At 37.3% G+C, this 15,475-nt stretch overlaps 1 protein-coding gene across 1 annotated transcript in view; it reads left to right on the top strand.

Moving 5' to 3' along the window:
- Positions 1-13,938, top strand: part of LOC107731772 (striated muscle preferentially expressed protein kinase-like) — a 27,548-nt gene extending 13,610 nt beyond the window's left edge. Inside the window, exons 9-34 of the mRNA XM_016542945.1 lie at positions 2,218-2,424; positions 2,743-2,866; positions 2,942-3,114; positions 4,089-4,201; positions 4,302-4,470; positions 4,637-4,742; positions 4,848-5,045; positions 5,123-5,180; positions 5,304-5,381; positions 5,489-5,661; positions 5,748-5,774; positions 6,143-6,295; positions 6,399-6,441; positions 6,642-6,710; positions 7,135-9,454; positions 9,663-9,767; positions 9,883-9,999; positions 10,085-10,252; positions 10,401-10,523; positions 10,658-10,822; positions 10,988-11,519; positions 11,659-11,898; positions 12,004-12,227; positions 12,336-12,411; positions 12,639-12,788; positions 13,314-13,938. Coding sequence (XP_016398431.1) covers positions 2,218-2,424; positions 2,743-2,866; positions 2,942-3,114; positions 4,089-4,201; positions 4,302-4,470; positions 4,637-4,742; positions 4,848-5,045; positions 5,123-5,180; positions 5,304-5,381; positions 5,489-5,661; positions 5,748-5,774; positions 6,143-6,295; positions 6,399-6,441; positions 6,642-6,710; positions 7,135-9,454; positions 9,663-9,767; positions 9,883-9,999; positions 10,085-10,252; positions 10,401-10,523; positions 10,658-10,822; positions 10,988-11,519; positions 11,659-11,898; positions 12,004-12,227; positions 12,336-12,411; positions 12,639-12,788; positions 13,314-13,560 — 6,158 coding nt within the window. The 3' untranslated portion in view covers positions 13,561-13,938. The remainder of the gene's footprint in view (positions 1-2,217; positions 2,425-2,742; positions 2,867-2,941; positions 3,115-4,088; positions 4,202-4,301; positions 4,471-4,636; positions 4,743-4,847; positions 5,046-5,122; positions 5,181-5,303; positions 5,382-5,488; positions 5,662-5,747; positions 5,775-6,142; positions 6,296-6,398; positions 6,442-6,641; positions 6,711-7,134; positions 9,455-9,662; positions 9,768-9,882; positions 10,000-10,084; positions 10,253-10,400; positions 10,524-10,657; positions 10,823-10,987; positions 11,520-11,658; positions 11,899-12,003; positions 12,228-12,335; positions 12,412-12,638; positions 12,789-13,313) is intronic.
- The last annotated feature ends 1,537 nt before the right edge of the window (positions 13,939-15,475 follow it).

The raw sequence follows: 15,475 nt of genomic DNA, 5'->3' as shown, positions 1-15,475 counted from the left end.
GTATTCTCGTAGCTTCGTAAAATTACGGTTGAACCCCTGATGTCACATGGATTATTTTACCGATCTCCTTGCTACGTCTCTGGACTTGGGAACATTTCAGTTGCGTTGCTGTCTATGCAGGGTCAGACAGCTCTCAGATTCCATCAAAAATACCTCAATTTGTGTTCCGAAGATGAACAAAGGTCTTACGGGTTTGAAACGACATGAGGGTGAGTAATTAATGACAGAATTTTCATTTTTGGGTGAACTAACCCTTTAACTGAACTGGTTTGATAGTTCCTTCGATCTGTGTTTTTCAGTCCTGGTCCTGGGGGCCCACTGCTCTGGACATTTTGTATATCTCATTTATCTGAAAACAGCTGCTTTAGATTTTGCGTAAAGTTAGTTTATCATGTTCTATGATCGGTGATATTTAATTGACAACTAGGAAGAATGTGATAAGTTTGATTACGTACGTATTGATTAAGGTACGTCACTTGATTTTGTCCATCTGGAATTGAGTGTATCATTGTGGTTTGCTAATGCAGTGCTGCAGTGATGACACATTTTTGTAGGCCAACTCAGAAGTTAGCATCACCCTTTTCCTTAAAGTCTGAGTGAGAATAGTTTAGTTTGAAAGAGAATGATTATAAACAGTGAGGCTGTAAAAGTGAGTGAAAAGCTGTATAGTGGATGAGTTTTCTTGTTTGGTCTGATGACATTTAATGTCCCTGACAACCTCTGTAGTCCAATTTAGCCACTTGTTAGCAATCACTTTTTTAAAGAGAAGTAATTTTTTTTTAAATCATGTATTACTGATGTATTTTGTCATAGAATAAAATGGGAAAAGTTTGAGTTTGTCTTAACCATAGACATTATTTTAGGCATTTAACCAAAAACCCATTCATATAGGACAATTGAAATGGAGGTGCTAAAATTCTAGCTCGTTTCCAGGTTTACAAAAGTAAGTTGTCCCTGCAATACTCTATCGCTGAGATCTCATGTTAGTGACAGGCTGCTGGGTAGGAGAGATTATTGTCTAGCCCTCGCACTGGTGGACACGTCAAGTCAAGTCAAGTCACCTTTATTTATATAGCGCTTTTAACAATACAGATTGTCAAAGCAACTTTACAGTATTAAATAGTGTGTCAATAATGCAAAATGACACTCAATTTTCAGTTAAAGGCAGTTCATCATTGAATTCAGTGATGTCATTCAGTGATGTCATCATCCAGCTCAGTTCAGTTTAGCACGTCATTAGAGAAGAGATGTTGTTGTAAGGGGAGGAGAAGTTAATGTTCTTGATTAAAGATTATTAGGGCACATGAATAATAATAATTAAAAGTTTTACATGGATACTCCATTTATAATAAACACTGCAGTGTTCCTTAAGAAATAAGAACTGTCAATTTTAATTTCATGGTGTCTTTAAACCTGTTTTTGTCAAATTAAATTTTCTACATGACAGGTGAAATGAATTGTATATCAAAGAAAACCTGTCAAGGTCTATAAATATGTATGCTATGTATGTTTGTGAATCCAATGTTTAAAACCATGTACACCAATGTAGCTATGGGATACAGTGTGCCAGATGGTTCAGGCTCAATGGCTCAGCTACAGTAATAGTTGTAGTACTGTAGGTTTTCCATCCAAATGTAGGATATATTTTGTAAGTATTATAATTATTAGAGATATTATTACAAAATGGTAAAAAATGTAAAACAGAACTTTCCTTTGTTATTTACATATTGTTTACATATTCCTGATGATTAAAATGACTCCTTAATACCACGCAGCTTATCCCTAAAATGGAATGGAAGTTCCAAAGTCACATTTCTATCACTTTTGAAATAGAAGCTTTATAACAAATTAAATTTATAGCATAAATGCTGAAATATAATTATATTTTTAGTATTAGTTTTAGTTTATGTTTTACCTCTGTCTCATTCATCTTTCCCTGCTCTTCCCTCTAGCAATTGTGGCCAGTGAAAATGCTGAGTGGCTAGTAATTTTGGAAAACCACTAGCCACAGTGGCTGGTGAGCAAAAGAGTTAATGTCAAGCCCTGTATACAGTGAATACTTGTAATTATACTTGTATTGCAGTAAAAAATGTGGTGTTTAACCGGAGAACGGTGGTGGGGGTGCTTGACATGTGTCAAACACTAGAAAGGGGTGCACGCTGCAAAAAGTTTGGGAACCACTGCTCTAGCATTTTCCATGTCTTTTGTTCATTTCAGATCCTGCTTCACTTATGTACATTGTTCAACAACAAGCTCTAGGCTCCACCCAGTGGACAACCATTGCATCCAGCCTCAAAGACACCTCTTATACAGTCACCTCTCTTTCTAAAGGAGTGTGTTATTCCTTCAGAGTCCTTAATACTACTGGAAAAGCATCCAGCAAACCCTCACAGCCCACTGACCTGGTCCAGCTCTATGACAGAGGTATTGAGAAGATTTGTGCTTGAATTCTGTCTGTACTCACAGCAGATAAATGTGGTGATATTTGTTACTTTCTGATGGCATATATATATTCTCATTATATCCTTGATGACACATGTATCTTCTGCTGTTTTGCACTTTTAATGAATGCAGCTGTCATAGCTATTGCCTCACTTCACTGTGAATCATCTCAGCAGGCCAAAGCAAACCCACATAAACCTTTTTGCTTTTGAAATACTGGCTGTGTCATTGCCTGATGTATGCACATTGCATGTAGACTTGTTGAAATCATTTATTAAATTATTTTTTTTCATATCACAGGACAGTATTTACACAAAGCCCCAGTCATTCTGGACAAGCCTGATATTGTGTATGTGGTTGAGAACCAGCCTGTCACCATCACAATAACCCTTAATCATGTCCAAGCAACAGGCACGTGGAAAAGGTTTGTGTGAAATGTAAACCAAACATTCCAACTGCAATATAAATTGTGGATGTTAAGTAAGCCATTGTTTACCAGAAGGGGAGTGATGCTTCTCAACAAACCTGGTGCATTAGAGATGACCATGCCTGATGATGACCAGCATGCCCTACACATTGTCAAAGTGAAAGGCACGGATGTAGGTCAGCTGATCTTCATGGCAAACAACCAGTATGGCAGTGACCTCTGCACTCTGCAGCTGGCAATGGCAGGTGAATGCCCTTTTTCTGGCCACTCATTTCTTTTAAACTCATAAATATTCGGTGCACATCAGTGACATTGCTTAGAAGAGCAGTAAAAGTAAGGTAAGTGGGGGAGAGGGATAAGGTCCATGGTTTACCCCACTCCGGTCTCCCAAAGTGCAACCACACTATCCACAATGTTATTAGCTCTGACAAACTTACAATGTTTATGTAATATATGAAAATATGCTCCTTTTGAGATGTTATTCTGATGTCTGCAGACAATAATTAGAATGCAGTACTTTCCAGATAATGCACATACATCTTAGTATGTGTGATTATTGGGTAGTACTGTAGTTGCAAAAACCTTCCAGCACGTTCAACCAGGTGTCTTATTAAAGGAATAGTCAACATACAGTTATGTTGACAATATGTATGACTAAGAATATATATATTATCATTTACTCATCAAACTCCAAATTGTTATGATTTTCTTTCTTCTTTGGAACACAAAAGATATTTACAGTAAAGAATCTGTTCTTGTCCATACAATTAAAATACAAGATCCAAAAAGGACATAAAAGTAGCATAAAAGTAATCCAAACAACCCCAGTAGTTTAATCTGAAGAGATTTAACCACTTAGTATACCAAGCAATAATCAAAACATTGATCAACAATATTGATGTATAATCCAGTATCACAGTTCCAATAATATAACCTTTTGTGTGATGCCATTAGATTGTGGGATATAAAGGTAGGGTTAAAGTAATATAATAAACTCATTGGAGTAATGAAACATCAAAAACATCAGTAACATCAAAACTCATATGTTCTTGTGTGTCATGTGACTTAAAACTCATGACATGACACAATAACCAATTAAATAAAATCAAAGACAGAGTTTATTTTTTTCTTTATACTTGAGTATTAATTGTCTGCATTGATCCTGCTTCAAGTTTTCCATTTTAAAATGTTCTGTTGGGTTTTTTCCTGTACATTTCAGTGCCCCCTTCATTTGAGACCATCATGGAGGACTTGGATGTGTGTGTGGGGGAAACATCTCGTTTTGCTGTGGTTGTAGATGGGAAACCTGACCCTGATATCCTTTGGTACAAGGTCAGTTTGCACTTTTGATTGTCATGCCAACTGAAATTTCACTGAACAGTTTTTATTCTGTCCTTAGTGATTCCACTCATTTGTGCAATTTGACTTGCAGGATAATGTCCTTCTGGAAGAGAGCAGTCATTTTACCTTTGTGTATGATGACAGAGAGTGCTCGCTTGTGGTTCTCAATGCTCAGCCAGAGGATGAAGGGGTCTACACTTGCACTGCAAAGAACCAGGCTGGGTCAGTGTCCTGTAAAGCTGAGCTTACTGTTCATACTGGTGAGTAATACAGATTAGTTTGAATATGGCTTAGCCGGAAGCAGATGTAGAGAATAATTCACCCAGAAGAATCTAGTTATGTATATTTAAAGTTAATAGGGTAATGTTATTTACATGTCTATGGATAGCAAAGTAAATGTGTGTGGGTGTACTTACAATTTCACAGCCAAAAATGTGGAGGAGGAGGAAGAGCAAATGGAAGATGAAGGCACAATTCTACGGAGGATGCGTAGACTGACTGATTACTACGACATACACAAAGAAATTGGCAGGTCAGACACACTTCCACAAGGATAGTCCTGTTAATACTTTCATTATTATTAAGAGTATGCTGTGTATATTTGGATCTGACAAGTCTGTAATATCCCTGCTCACAGAGGGGCTTTTTCATACATCAAGCAAGTGACACAGACAAATGGGCAAATATTTGCAGCAAAATTCATTTCGTTATGGGCAAAGAGAAAAGCTTGTGCTCTGAGAGAGATGACCCTCCTGTCAGAGTTAGACCATGAGAAGATCATCCACTTCTATGATGCATTTGAAAAGAGAAGTGTAGTGGTCATTATTACTGAACTGTATCCTTTCCCTCTGATTAATTATCTCTGTTAAAAAAGATGTTTGCTTGCGTTATTATCTTTAAATGATTATAAAGGTGCCACGAAGAACTTTTGGAAAGAATAACAAAAAGAACAACCATCTTAGAATCTGAGGTTGGTGTTTTAACTGTGTATTCTGTAACTATTATTTGCTGCTGCGTGATGTTAAAACAAAACCAGTGAATTACTGACAGATTAATATAATCCACAGAATTAATGTTCATGTTCTGTTTGCAGGTTCGGTCTATCATACGGCAGCTACTTGAGGGTATCGACTATCTTCACCAGAATGACATAATTCACCTTGATATAAAGGTCAACAGATAAGATTGTACCATTTACTAAATGCTTTGCTAATCATTGCAAATTACTGTTTTTAACATGTCAGGGTCGAGTAACTATACAGTATGTGTGTCTTTCAGCCTGAAAACATCCTCATGGCAGACCAAAAAAGTGATCACATTCGTATTTGTGATTTTGGCAATGCTTTGAAAGTCAAACCAAATGAAGAATTGTACTGCAAATACGGCACACCAGAATTTATTGCTCCTGAGATTATAAACCAGTCACCCATCTCTAAATCTACAGATATTTGGTAAAAGACCATCGCTATACCTACCTTTTTGACAGATGGTTAAATTTAATTCTCTATATTTTCTAAAGCTATCTTTCTCTCCACAGGCCAGTGGGTGTCATCACTTACTTATGGTATGTATATTTGTAGGTTACACTTTATTTTGATAGTCAAATTTATACATTCTACCAACTATATGTTTTCAACTACATGTCCATTAACTCTCATTAAAGTATTAGACTGTTTGGTTAGGGTTAGTAGACCTGCAAAGTTAGAAGACTTAATCACTTAATGTCAGTATAGGAGACAGTCTACAATTACCCTAATGACTGGTAGTTGACAAAGTAACTGTAATTGCAAAGTTACTTATAGTTAGTAGAATGTCTAAAGTGGACTATCAAAATAAAGTGTTACCAATTTGTACTCACCACTGTTGGAGTTTTGCATTTAGTGCTAGGTGTGAAATTATGTACCATGTCTTTTTCATTCATATAATTTACAGCCTAACAGGAGTTTCTCCATTTGCTGGGGAAAATGATCGTGACACGTTGCTGAACATCAGGAACTATAATGTTGCCTTTGAGGAGAGCATGTTCAAAGACCTTTGCAGAGAAGCAAAAGGATTCATCATAAAGCTCCTTGTAGCAAGCAAACTGTAAGTGTTTATTGCACCACAATCTCTGAGGTAAATATGTCAGACTGTTGTAATTGTCATGGAGTTATGCAGTCTTAAATTTGTTCAAACATTCCTACTTCAGGAGACCTGATGCCACAGAATGTCTTCTTCATCCTTGGTTCAAGGTAAGATGGAATATCAAACAGGCTGCAGTACTAATTAATGCAATTTAAAAGAAATCTTCAGGCACCCTTTAATTAATCACTTTAACATCTGGTAACTTTAACACCTACCTTCTAAAGAGGTTCTGGTCATGTGTACAGAGATGTTGTTGGCTTGAAATGTATTTTTAGAACACAATAATCTAATTGACATTTCTCCTTAGTCTCTGGTAAAGGGAAAGAGTATCAACACAACATTACATAAGCAAGTGTTAGCCCGACGGAAATGGCAGGTAAGCGATTAAAAACCTATATATTTTAAAAAAAAATGCATTAATTATAAATTAATTATAAAAGAAATGACAATGTTAATTTCTTAACTGTTTTTTTATGTCTGTTTCAGTGTTCACTCATTAGATACAAATCTAAAATGGTGATGAGATCCATATCAGAGTTGCTGACTCTTCAAGACAGAGATGTTGTTGGCTTGAAATGTATTTTTAGAACACAATAATCTAATTGACATTTCTCCTTAGTCTCTGGTAAAGGGAAAGAGTATCAACACAACATTACATAAGCAAGTGTTAGCCCGACGGAAATGGCAGGTAAGCGATTAAAAACCTATATATTTAAAAAAAAAAATGCATTAATTATAAATTAATTATAAAAGAAATGACAATGTTAATTTCTTAACTGTTTTTTTTATGTCTGTTTCAGTGTTCACTCATTAGATACAAATCTAAAATGGTGATGAGATCCATATCAGAGTTGCTGGATGACTCTTCAAGCCATGTGTCCCTTGCTGTACCCAGAAACCTTAAAGATGGTTCACCACCTCCATCGTCGTCCTCCGATTCAGATGAGGACATCGATGAACTTCCTTTCATCCCTATGCCTCACACAATGATGTTCTCTGGATCAAGGATGTCACTGACTGAGATCCATGAGGATGATGTTGATGTCATTAGAGGATCCAATGAGTCCTACCAAAAAAACATTAATTGGCTGGAGGACATCACAAAATGTCAGACAACTGATGGACAGAGGGATGTAGACCACCTGGAGATTGCAGAAAGGACTGTGAACTTGAAAGAATCCTTCCAAAGGGGTTCCAGTGTAGAAGCTGAACAGGTAGCAGGCAAATCCAGAAGAGCACTAATGCGAAGAGGGAGTTCTGCTGATAGTGCGCTTCTTCTACAGATCACACCTGAAGATGGTAATATGAACGATACTACAGAGGAAGGCCAAAAGCACATGAAAAAGGCGGTTTCCATGGAGCTGCCACACAGGAGCAATAGCCCAAAGACAGGGAGGCTGAGCAAGGAAGATTATGCTCTAAAACTGGATCTTATGCGGCAGAGGTTGCTAAGAGGAGGCACTGTTGACAAGAACATGAGTGGTCTTCGTGGCCCCCTGCTTGAGACACTGGGTGTTGATAATGAGAGGCGAACTGCTTCTTTGGATCGTAACTTTAGACGTGCCAAGTTGAGTGATTCAGAAGTTCCTCGGGCATTCTCCTCTGACTGCCCTGAGGATACTTGTCCAAATACTGCATTAAGGAAGAGGTCTTCTTTAAGGGACGGAAACTCTGAGTCAATTTCACTACATAGAAGATCTGGAGCCCCACTAGAGATTCCCTCCATTTTTTCTGGGGACCATAACTTGTTGGAAGCCACATCTCCTCTCTCAGAACAAACAAAGGATGGTACAAAGCTTGTGTTTCCAAGAGAAATTTCTTCCAAACCACCAACTCCAGACATAGAAAATAAACAGGAATCTAAGGAAGAGGCTATTGGTGCCATCCAAATTATGAATACATCTCAGCCTGCATCTATATTAGATGACAGTGATAAGAAGGTAGAGAAGATGGAAGAGCACATGTTCTCTGAAGACTGTGTGCCAGGAAAGATAAATAAAAGTACTGAATCTTCTCTTGATATACTTCCACATGACATATCCTCAAATTATTCCAGTAAATTGCAGGTAAATGGCAAAAAGGCATCATCTGTCGCAGTGTTACCCACCCCTATCTTGAAAATCTCAGAGCCGGATATTCAACCTACCACTGGACATCCAGTTGTTTATGCTTCTGCTTCCTCTGCATATCACCCAACTCTTAGAACTGATATTAAAGATATTGATTCAGAGGAAATGTTTGAGGCAAGGTTTAAGAAGAGGGAATCATCTTTGACACATGGCCTAAAACGATTGACAAGGACCAAGTCTGAAGAAAACTCACCTGTTCTCCCACGGAAATCAAATGAAGAGGTTTATCGACCTCGCCCTGTAGGTGCCCCATTGGAATTTGGACCTAGAGGATTAAAGGAAAAATCCAAGTCTGTCCAAGACCTCAGGGAGGTGGAGAAAGAACCCGGCCTAGGACTTATTGGAAGATTCTCTATGCGTGCAAAGAAACTGCAATCAAAAAAAGGGAAAGAGGAGACCTCAGATTCTGTAGCTAACAGACGGCGTGTTACCTGGGCAATGGGATGTAGCAAGTCTCTAGACAAAAAAGAAGTTGAGATGGGAAGCTCTGATAACACTATGGATACAGAGAAAGAAAATATTGAAAAAAATAGTAAGAAGGTTGCTGAATCACCTGTCCTTGCAGTGCGACGTAAATTTGAATCTAATGTTTCAGGAATATTTGATAGAGTGCATAGTAAGTCAAAAGACATTAAGCATAGGGAAACTAAACCCCACAGTGATAAAGAAACTCTAAAAGAAGAGAAGCAAGACATAAAGAAAATCAGTGATTCGCCAGTTCTGGCACTGAGAAAAAAGTTTGAGTCAAAAGTATCTGGATTTTCATTTAGAAAACAAAGTCAGTCTGACAAGGGCGAGGGAGAGGAGGAGGTTAAAAATGAAGAACAGAAAACACCTTTGTTCTCTCATCATCGCCGCTCTCAATCTGATGGGCTCATTCACAAGAGTGTGAATAATCCTGAGAACCAAGTTCCCTCACAAACTGCTTCTACATCATCCAAAGAGACACTGATCTCCTCATCTAGTTCACACTCTATACAATCCTCTCAGAGTATGTATTATTGAGTTTTTTTGCAATACATTTTTTTTTCAGTGATAGAAAACTATTCCAACACTTATTGCCAAGCATGTAAGTTGTTGCTAAGTATACTGTACTATACTGTAACTAGTGTACTGCAAGTTAAACCTTGGAACCTAATGTATGCAAATGATGAAGACATTCATCACAAAACTACATTAAAGTGATTCATTGTTGACAGCTCCTGAAACTGACATCAGGTCTAGGTGGGACAGATGGGGTTTGTCCAGAGGCAAGAGAGACAGGACACCATCAAAATCAAATGCACCTGAAATTCCGAAGGAAGGTAAAACAAAAATTTCATTAAAATAATTCTACTTCTGATATGTCAAGTGTCATTTTGAACAACTGCCACAGTTTTGATCAGCAACTCCAATTAACACTTTATCCTTTTATTTCAGATTTTCCTCCAGTTTTCCATATTACACTAAAGGACCATGTTCTTCTTGAAGGAAATCCAGTGACTCTTAGTTGTCTTCCAGCTGGCAGTCCTGAGCCAAAAATATTATGGATAAAAGGTATTTTTTCATTTATTTATTTTCTTTTCTTTTAATTATGAAAACAGTAGTGTTCCAACAATGAACCTTTCTCCTGTGCTCATAGATAAGAAAACTTTGGAGATTAATGACAGAATGAGCTTAGTGGCCTACCCAGATGGAAGGCAAATTTTGATGATCATGAAGACCTCTAAGAAGGATGCAGGAATATATGAATGTGTCGCCTCTAATAACCTGGCCTCTGCTACTACTTCCTGTATACTGTCCATAGCCTGTAAGCATTAGAAGGTTGCTTATTATTCAGTATAGCATTAATGCCAAGCAGATGTTTGGGTGTTCTTACATTTTGTTCATTACTGTATATGCTAAACTTGCAAAAGTTATTTTCTAATCCATATTTTGTGTTTATATCGCATTTTAAGGTGTTCCAAAACGACCAGGAAGCCCAGAGATTCCACAGATATATAATAACACTGCTCTGGTGCGATGGAAACCATCAGACTCCAAAGTTCCTTGCACGTACACACTTGAGAGAAAATGTGATGGTAGGGCATACTGTACATCTGGCATATACTTATTTATCATGTACTTCTGTGTTAAATATTGTTATCTTTTTAAAAGTGTTCTCCTTGCCATTCATTGTGTGCAGTGATTTAAAATTTCACATTTTGATCTGTAGGTGATGATAAGTGGGTGACTGAAGCTACAGGCGTGACTGATTGTTTCTACAATTCCTCTGTACTTACGACTGGTTCCACCATCCAATTCCGTGTGGCATGTGTAAATAAAGCTGGCCAAGGGCCGTACAGTAATGTATCAAAGGGAGTGAGAATTAACGCTGAAGGTACTATGCATGCAGTTCAGTTGTACAGCATTAAAACTGATCATTGTTCATTGTTCTGGTAATATTAGCTTTTGTTACAAGATTTAATTAACTGGATATGTGAATTCATAATTCTTTTCTGGATTAAGGAAATACATTTCTGTGTACATAACTTCTGTTCTGCAGTGCCACCGCTCTATAAGCCTGCTGAAATGAACACACACCCCTTGTCTCCTTTTTCTGTTGCTGCTGTGACTACATCTGCTTCTACATTAGCAGAACCAAGTGTTAGTCAGTCCATTAGTCATATTCCTGCACAGTCTGGTGATGTCACAAATACTTCCTCTGAGGTGCCCGTTTCTCACTCAAAGACGTCAGTCCCTCCTCTTGTTCACCCCAAGCCAACAAGCACTATCAACATGGTTCTCCCTGTTACCCAAACCCAGACTGTATCTGCAAGGTCATACACAGCTCCACCCTCAATAGGCAGATCAATTTCCCCTGTCCCTTCGTATGTTCCAGCCACTTGTTCAGTTGCTCCCACCCCTATCTCTCCTCCTGTGATCTTGGTCAGCAGTATCAGTCCAATAGGAGAAGGAGCAAGCTCACCCACACCAGAGACACCTATGGAAAGAGTGGTATCCTCCACCAAAACTGAGACCACTTTGAGGCAAGGAGTTCCTCAGAAACCATACAGCTTTTTAGACGAGAAAGCCAGGTGAGAAAATAAAATGAATTCCTATATTTGTTATTCCTTTATTTTTTTATTAATTTTATTTAATAATTCTCCATCTAATTATACAGTTCACAAATCAATTATGCAAGCATTTTTACACAACTCATCCGTTTTTTGACAGGGGACGTTTTGGAGTGATAAGGGATTGCCAAGAAAACTCAACAAGCAAGATGTTTATAGCAAAGATTATTCCCTATGATCAGCAGGCCAAGCAAGCGGTCATAAAGGAGTATGAGATCCTCAAGTCCCTCCGTTGTGAAAGAATCATGGCCCTACATGAAGCCTATATTACACCTCTCTACCTTGTACTCATAACAGAGTACTGCACAGGCAAAGAGATCCTGTATAGTCTCATTGACAGGTGTGTATTGGTCCAGTATGGTCAAGATTTGATAGATTATCTATTTTAACTGGGTTGTGAAAATGAAGTTCAGTGTTCTCAGATGACTCTTGTTTTCTCTTCCAGATTTTGTTACTCTGAAGATGATGTAGTGGGTTTCATTGTCCAGATCCTTCAAGGTTTAGAATATCTCCACAACTGCCGAATTCTTCATCTGGACATTAAGCCAGACAACATCATGGTCACCAACCTCAATGTGATTAAGATCATAGATTTCGGCAGTGCTCAAAGGTTTAACCCCCTATCCCTCAAACAGTATAGCAGAGAACTTGGGACTCTGGAGTACATGGGTATGCACAACATAGAATTCTTAACCTGTAACATTTCTCTGTATATTGATTTAAAATATCTATTCCTGTCTTGTTGACATAAATGACCTGTTTCTTGCCTTCTTCAAGCTCCAGAATTGCTGAAAGGGGATCTAGTAGGACCCCCAGCTGACATCTGGAGTTTGGGAGTTCTTTCCTATATTATGTAAGTCCAGTCTATAAAGGAATTAAAGTTGGCATCAAACAGAAGTTGCAACCAACTTTACTATTGTATTGTGGTATATTTTTAAGAGAAGCAGTAACATGCAATAGAAAAATAAACATTCCCGTTTAGAACATATTTAAGCTTCTTTTACTTAATACTATTTTTCTTTAAAACAACATTATTCATTAATTGGAATCTAATTTTAAGTCACTTCGTTTATACTGTAGGCTCAGCGGTAGACTTCCTTTCCAAGACAAAGACCCAAAACTGACAGAGACCAAAATCCATGCCGCAAAGTTTGACTCAACTAAGCTCTACACTAAGGTTTCCCAAAGTGCCTCCAGTTTTTTAAAGAAGACATTAAATGGCTATCCATGGTGAGTATCAGTTAAACAACCCTTTAGTACAAGGGTTTTCCTGGAGCCTCCACCCCATTGCACATTTTAGATTAGGGGTAGCTCTTGGAGGATTAACTTTGTGCAGAATTTAATTCTAACCCTATTCAAACACAGTAGTCAGTGTCTTCAGGATTACTCAAAACTTCCATTCTTCCTGAAGTAGGGATGGAACTGTACTCTGCACTCCAGGAGCAGGGTTGGCTACCCCTATTTTGAATGTTTTACTTATTGGACACACCCAGGCCAAATGATAGAATACTCCACTAACCAGCTGATGAGTTAATTCGACTGGTTTCCAAAAAAGGGATATGTCCAAAATGTGAAGTCCTGGGGAGGCTCCAGGAACAATTTGAAAAGTTTAAAATGTTTAAATCAGCACTGCCTTTTTAAAATTCAACATTTATATAGTAGATATTATGTTTGTTTTGTTATGTCCTTAGTTATGAAGAATAAATATAGTAGATATCATAATAACTTGACTGATTTTATGGACTTTTTCCTCAGGTGTCGACCCACCATTAAGGACTGCCTCAGTCATTCATGGCTTCATGACTCATATCTAAAGAAGCTGCGTCGACAGACCTTGACTTTCACTACCACACGGCTCAAAGAATTCCTGGAGGAGCATCAGCGCAGATGTGCAGAGTCAGCTACTAAACACAAGGTCCTCCTGAGAGTCTACCAGAGTGGGTTTTCATCCCCAGCCTCACCAGCCAAGCCTAGTTCACCAAGCACACCTATCAGTGAATAAAAACATTGACTTTGAACAGGATAAGGTAATGAATTCCTTGAGAGCTGGAAAATGTCTGCTGGATATTATACCAAGGGGTTTCCTTGAAGACACCAGTAATATGAGTAATATGAGAGCAAAATAGACTCTATCTCACAAATAATAATAAAAACTTATTATTTTTAAAAACTTATTACTACTTGTCAATAGTGTTGATAATAGGAAAGTTGGTTGATAGCTGTAGAAAAGTAACAGTTGTTTCAAGGGGATGGACATTACATTAGGAGCAATACTGGATTCACTTTGGATCAGTGATTGTACCAGGATGAATGTTTTTATAAAGCATTGTCATTAAGTTTTTTTTTTTAAGATTTCTTTATGGCATTTTTGGCAAATTTTTTTTTGATACAGCACTGTCAGTTTGGCACTAGTCTTGGCTTTCCCTGTGGTAAACCTGACTGTCCCACTCATGTCAGAGCTGGTTTTTTTGAATGTCAGTTTTTGGACAGTCCCTTGGTTCTCTATTCGGACATTGGGCCCTGACGGCAAGGTCTCTCCATTCAAAGTCCAGATGGGAGGCTTGATGAGGGTCACGGACACTTCACACTGGAAGCAAGCCATTAGCAATACTGGATTCACTTTGGATCAGTGATTGTACCAGGATGAATGTTTTTATAAAGCATTGTCATTAAGTTTTTTTTTTTAAGATTTCTTTATGGCATTTTTGGCAAATTTTTTTTTGATAGGACAGTGTAGATTTTGACAGGAAGCAAGTGGGAGAGAGAGAGGGGGACAGGATTGGGAAAAGTCTGTGAGCCAGGACTCGAACTCGGGACACCATGTCGGCATGCTGCCCACGAGGCTATCAGTGCTGACATAATTTAGTTTTTTAGTTTTAGTTTGCTACATGTGATGCATCCATTTGGACTTAAATTAAATCTGAATTGAGAATTATTTTAAGAATAGCAGAAGCAGGTACAGTAATAGGGCCTGCTCATGAAGAAGAATACAATAATACTGTTACATTTCATGGAAACCGATTGTTTTCTTTTGAGAATTCTTAAAATACATAAACTTGTCTGCAGTGTAAAATGCTGATTTGTCAGTGTTTTAAATATATAGAGTGTAAGTGACATACTGTTAAGCTTCATTAAAGTTTAGAAACATATTATGCTCTGATGTTCCAACTTGTTTCCAATTTTATTTATAAAAACTTGTCAAACTAAGAATGAAAATGTTCTCCTTTGTCTTCTCATTATGTCACTACTACTATGTAAATCTGTTTGATGTACTTTTACATTTGATTTTATATTTCAAACTGTATATTGCACTGTGTTTGGCATGCCTTTCAATACAATGTTTCATGATTTTTTGCTGTTGTTTTTGTAAAAAAAAAAGGAAAAAAAGCCAACAACAACAATGGGTAAGGGTACTGTGATATCGTACCTATATTTACGTGTTTTTGATTCTTGTGAGAGACTTTCTCCTTTCTAATGAATTATTCTTTAAGCAGAATTCAAAATAAAATTGAAAATTAAAGACACAAAATGGACACCATTTTTTGACAGATGGGCATCTTATGACTTTATTTATTTATTTATTTTTTACTTTTTCTTGTTTACAGCTACTATATCATCATTACCCTGAAAATGGTTTTATATTACACATTAGCTTTGATATTATTGCTGACTTTCATTTAACAAAATTCAGAAAATTCTAAACAACACTTTTGCATCTATAAAATAGAATGTTCTGTCATTCTATTCTGTAAAATATTAAAGATTATAAATACTATAAAAAGTGTCCCATCCACATAACACAACATACTTTATCAACATTCATGAGCGAGTTGTATTACATTCATTTAATGGTAGTACTGGAAAATAAAAAATAAAAACACTGCATCTTTATAACACTTCCAATGTCCATCTTGAGT

This window comes from Sinocyclocheilus rhinocerous, unplaced genomic scaffold (genome assembly GCF_001515625.1).
Source record: "Sinocyclocheilus rhinocerous isolate Xijiao unplaced genomic scaffold, SAMN03320098_v1.1 scaffold459, whole genome shotgun sequence".
NCBI lineage: Eukaryota > Metazoa > Chordata > Actinopteri > Cypriniformes > Cyprinidae > Sinocyclocheilus > Sinocyclocheilus rhinocerous.
Note: the sequence above shows the minus strand (reverse complement) of the source record. Positions and strands in the feature narration are given on the sequence as shown.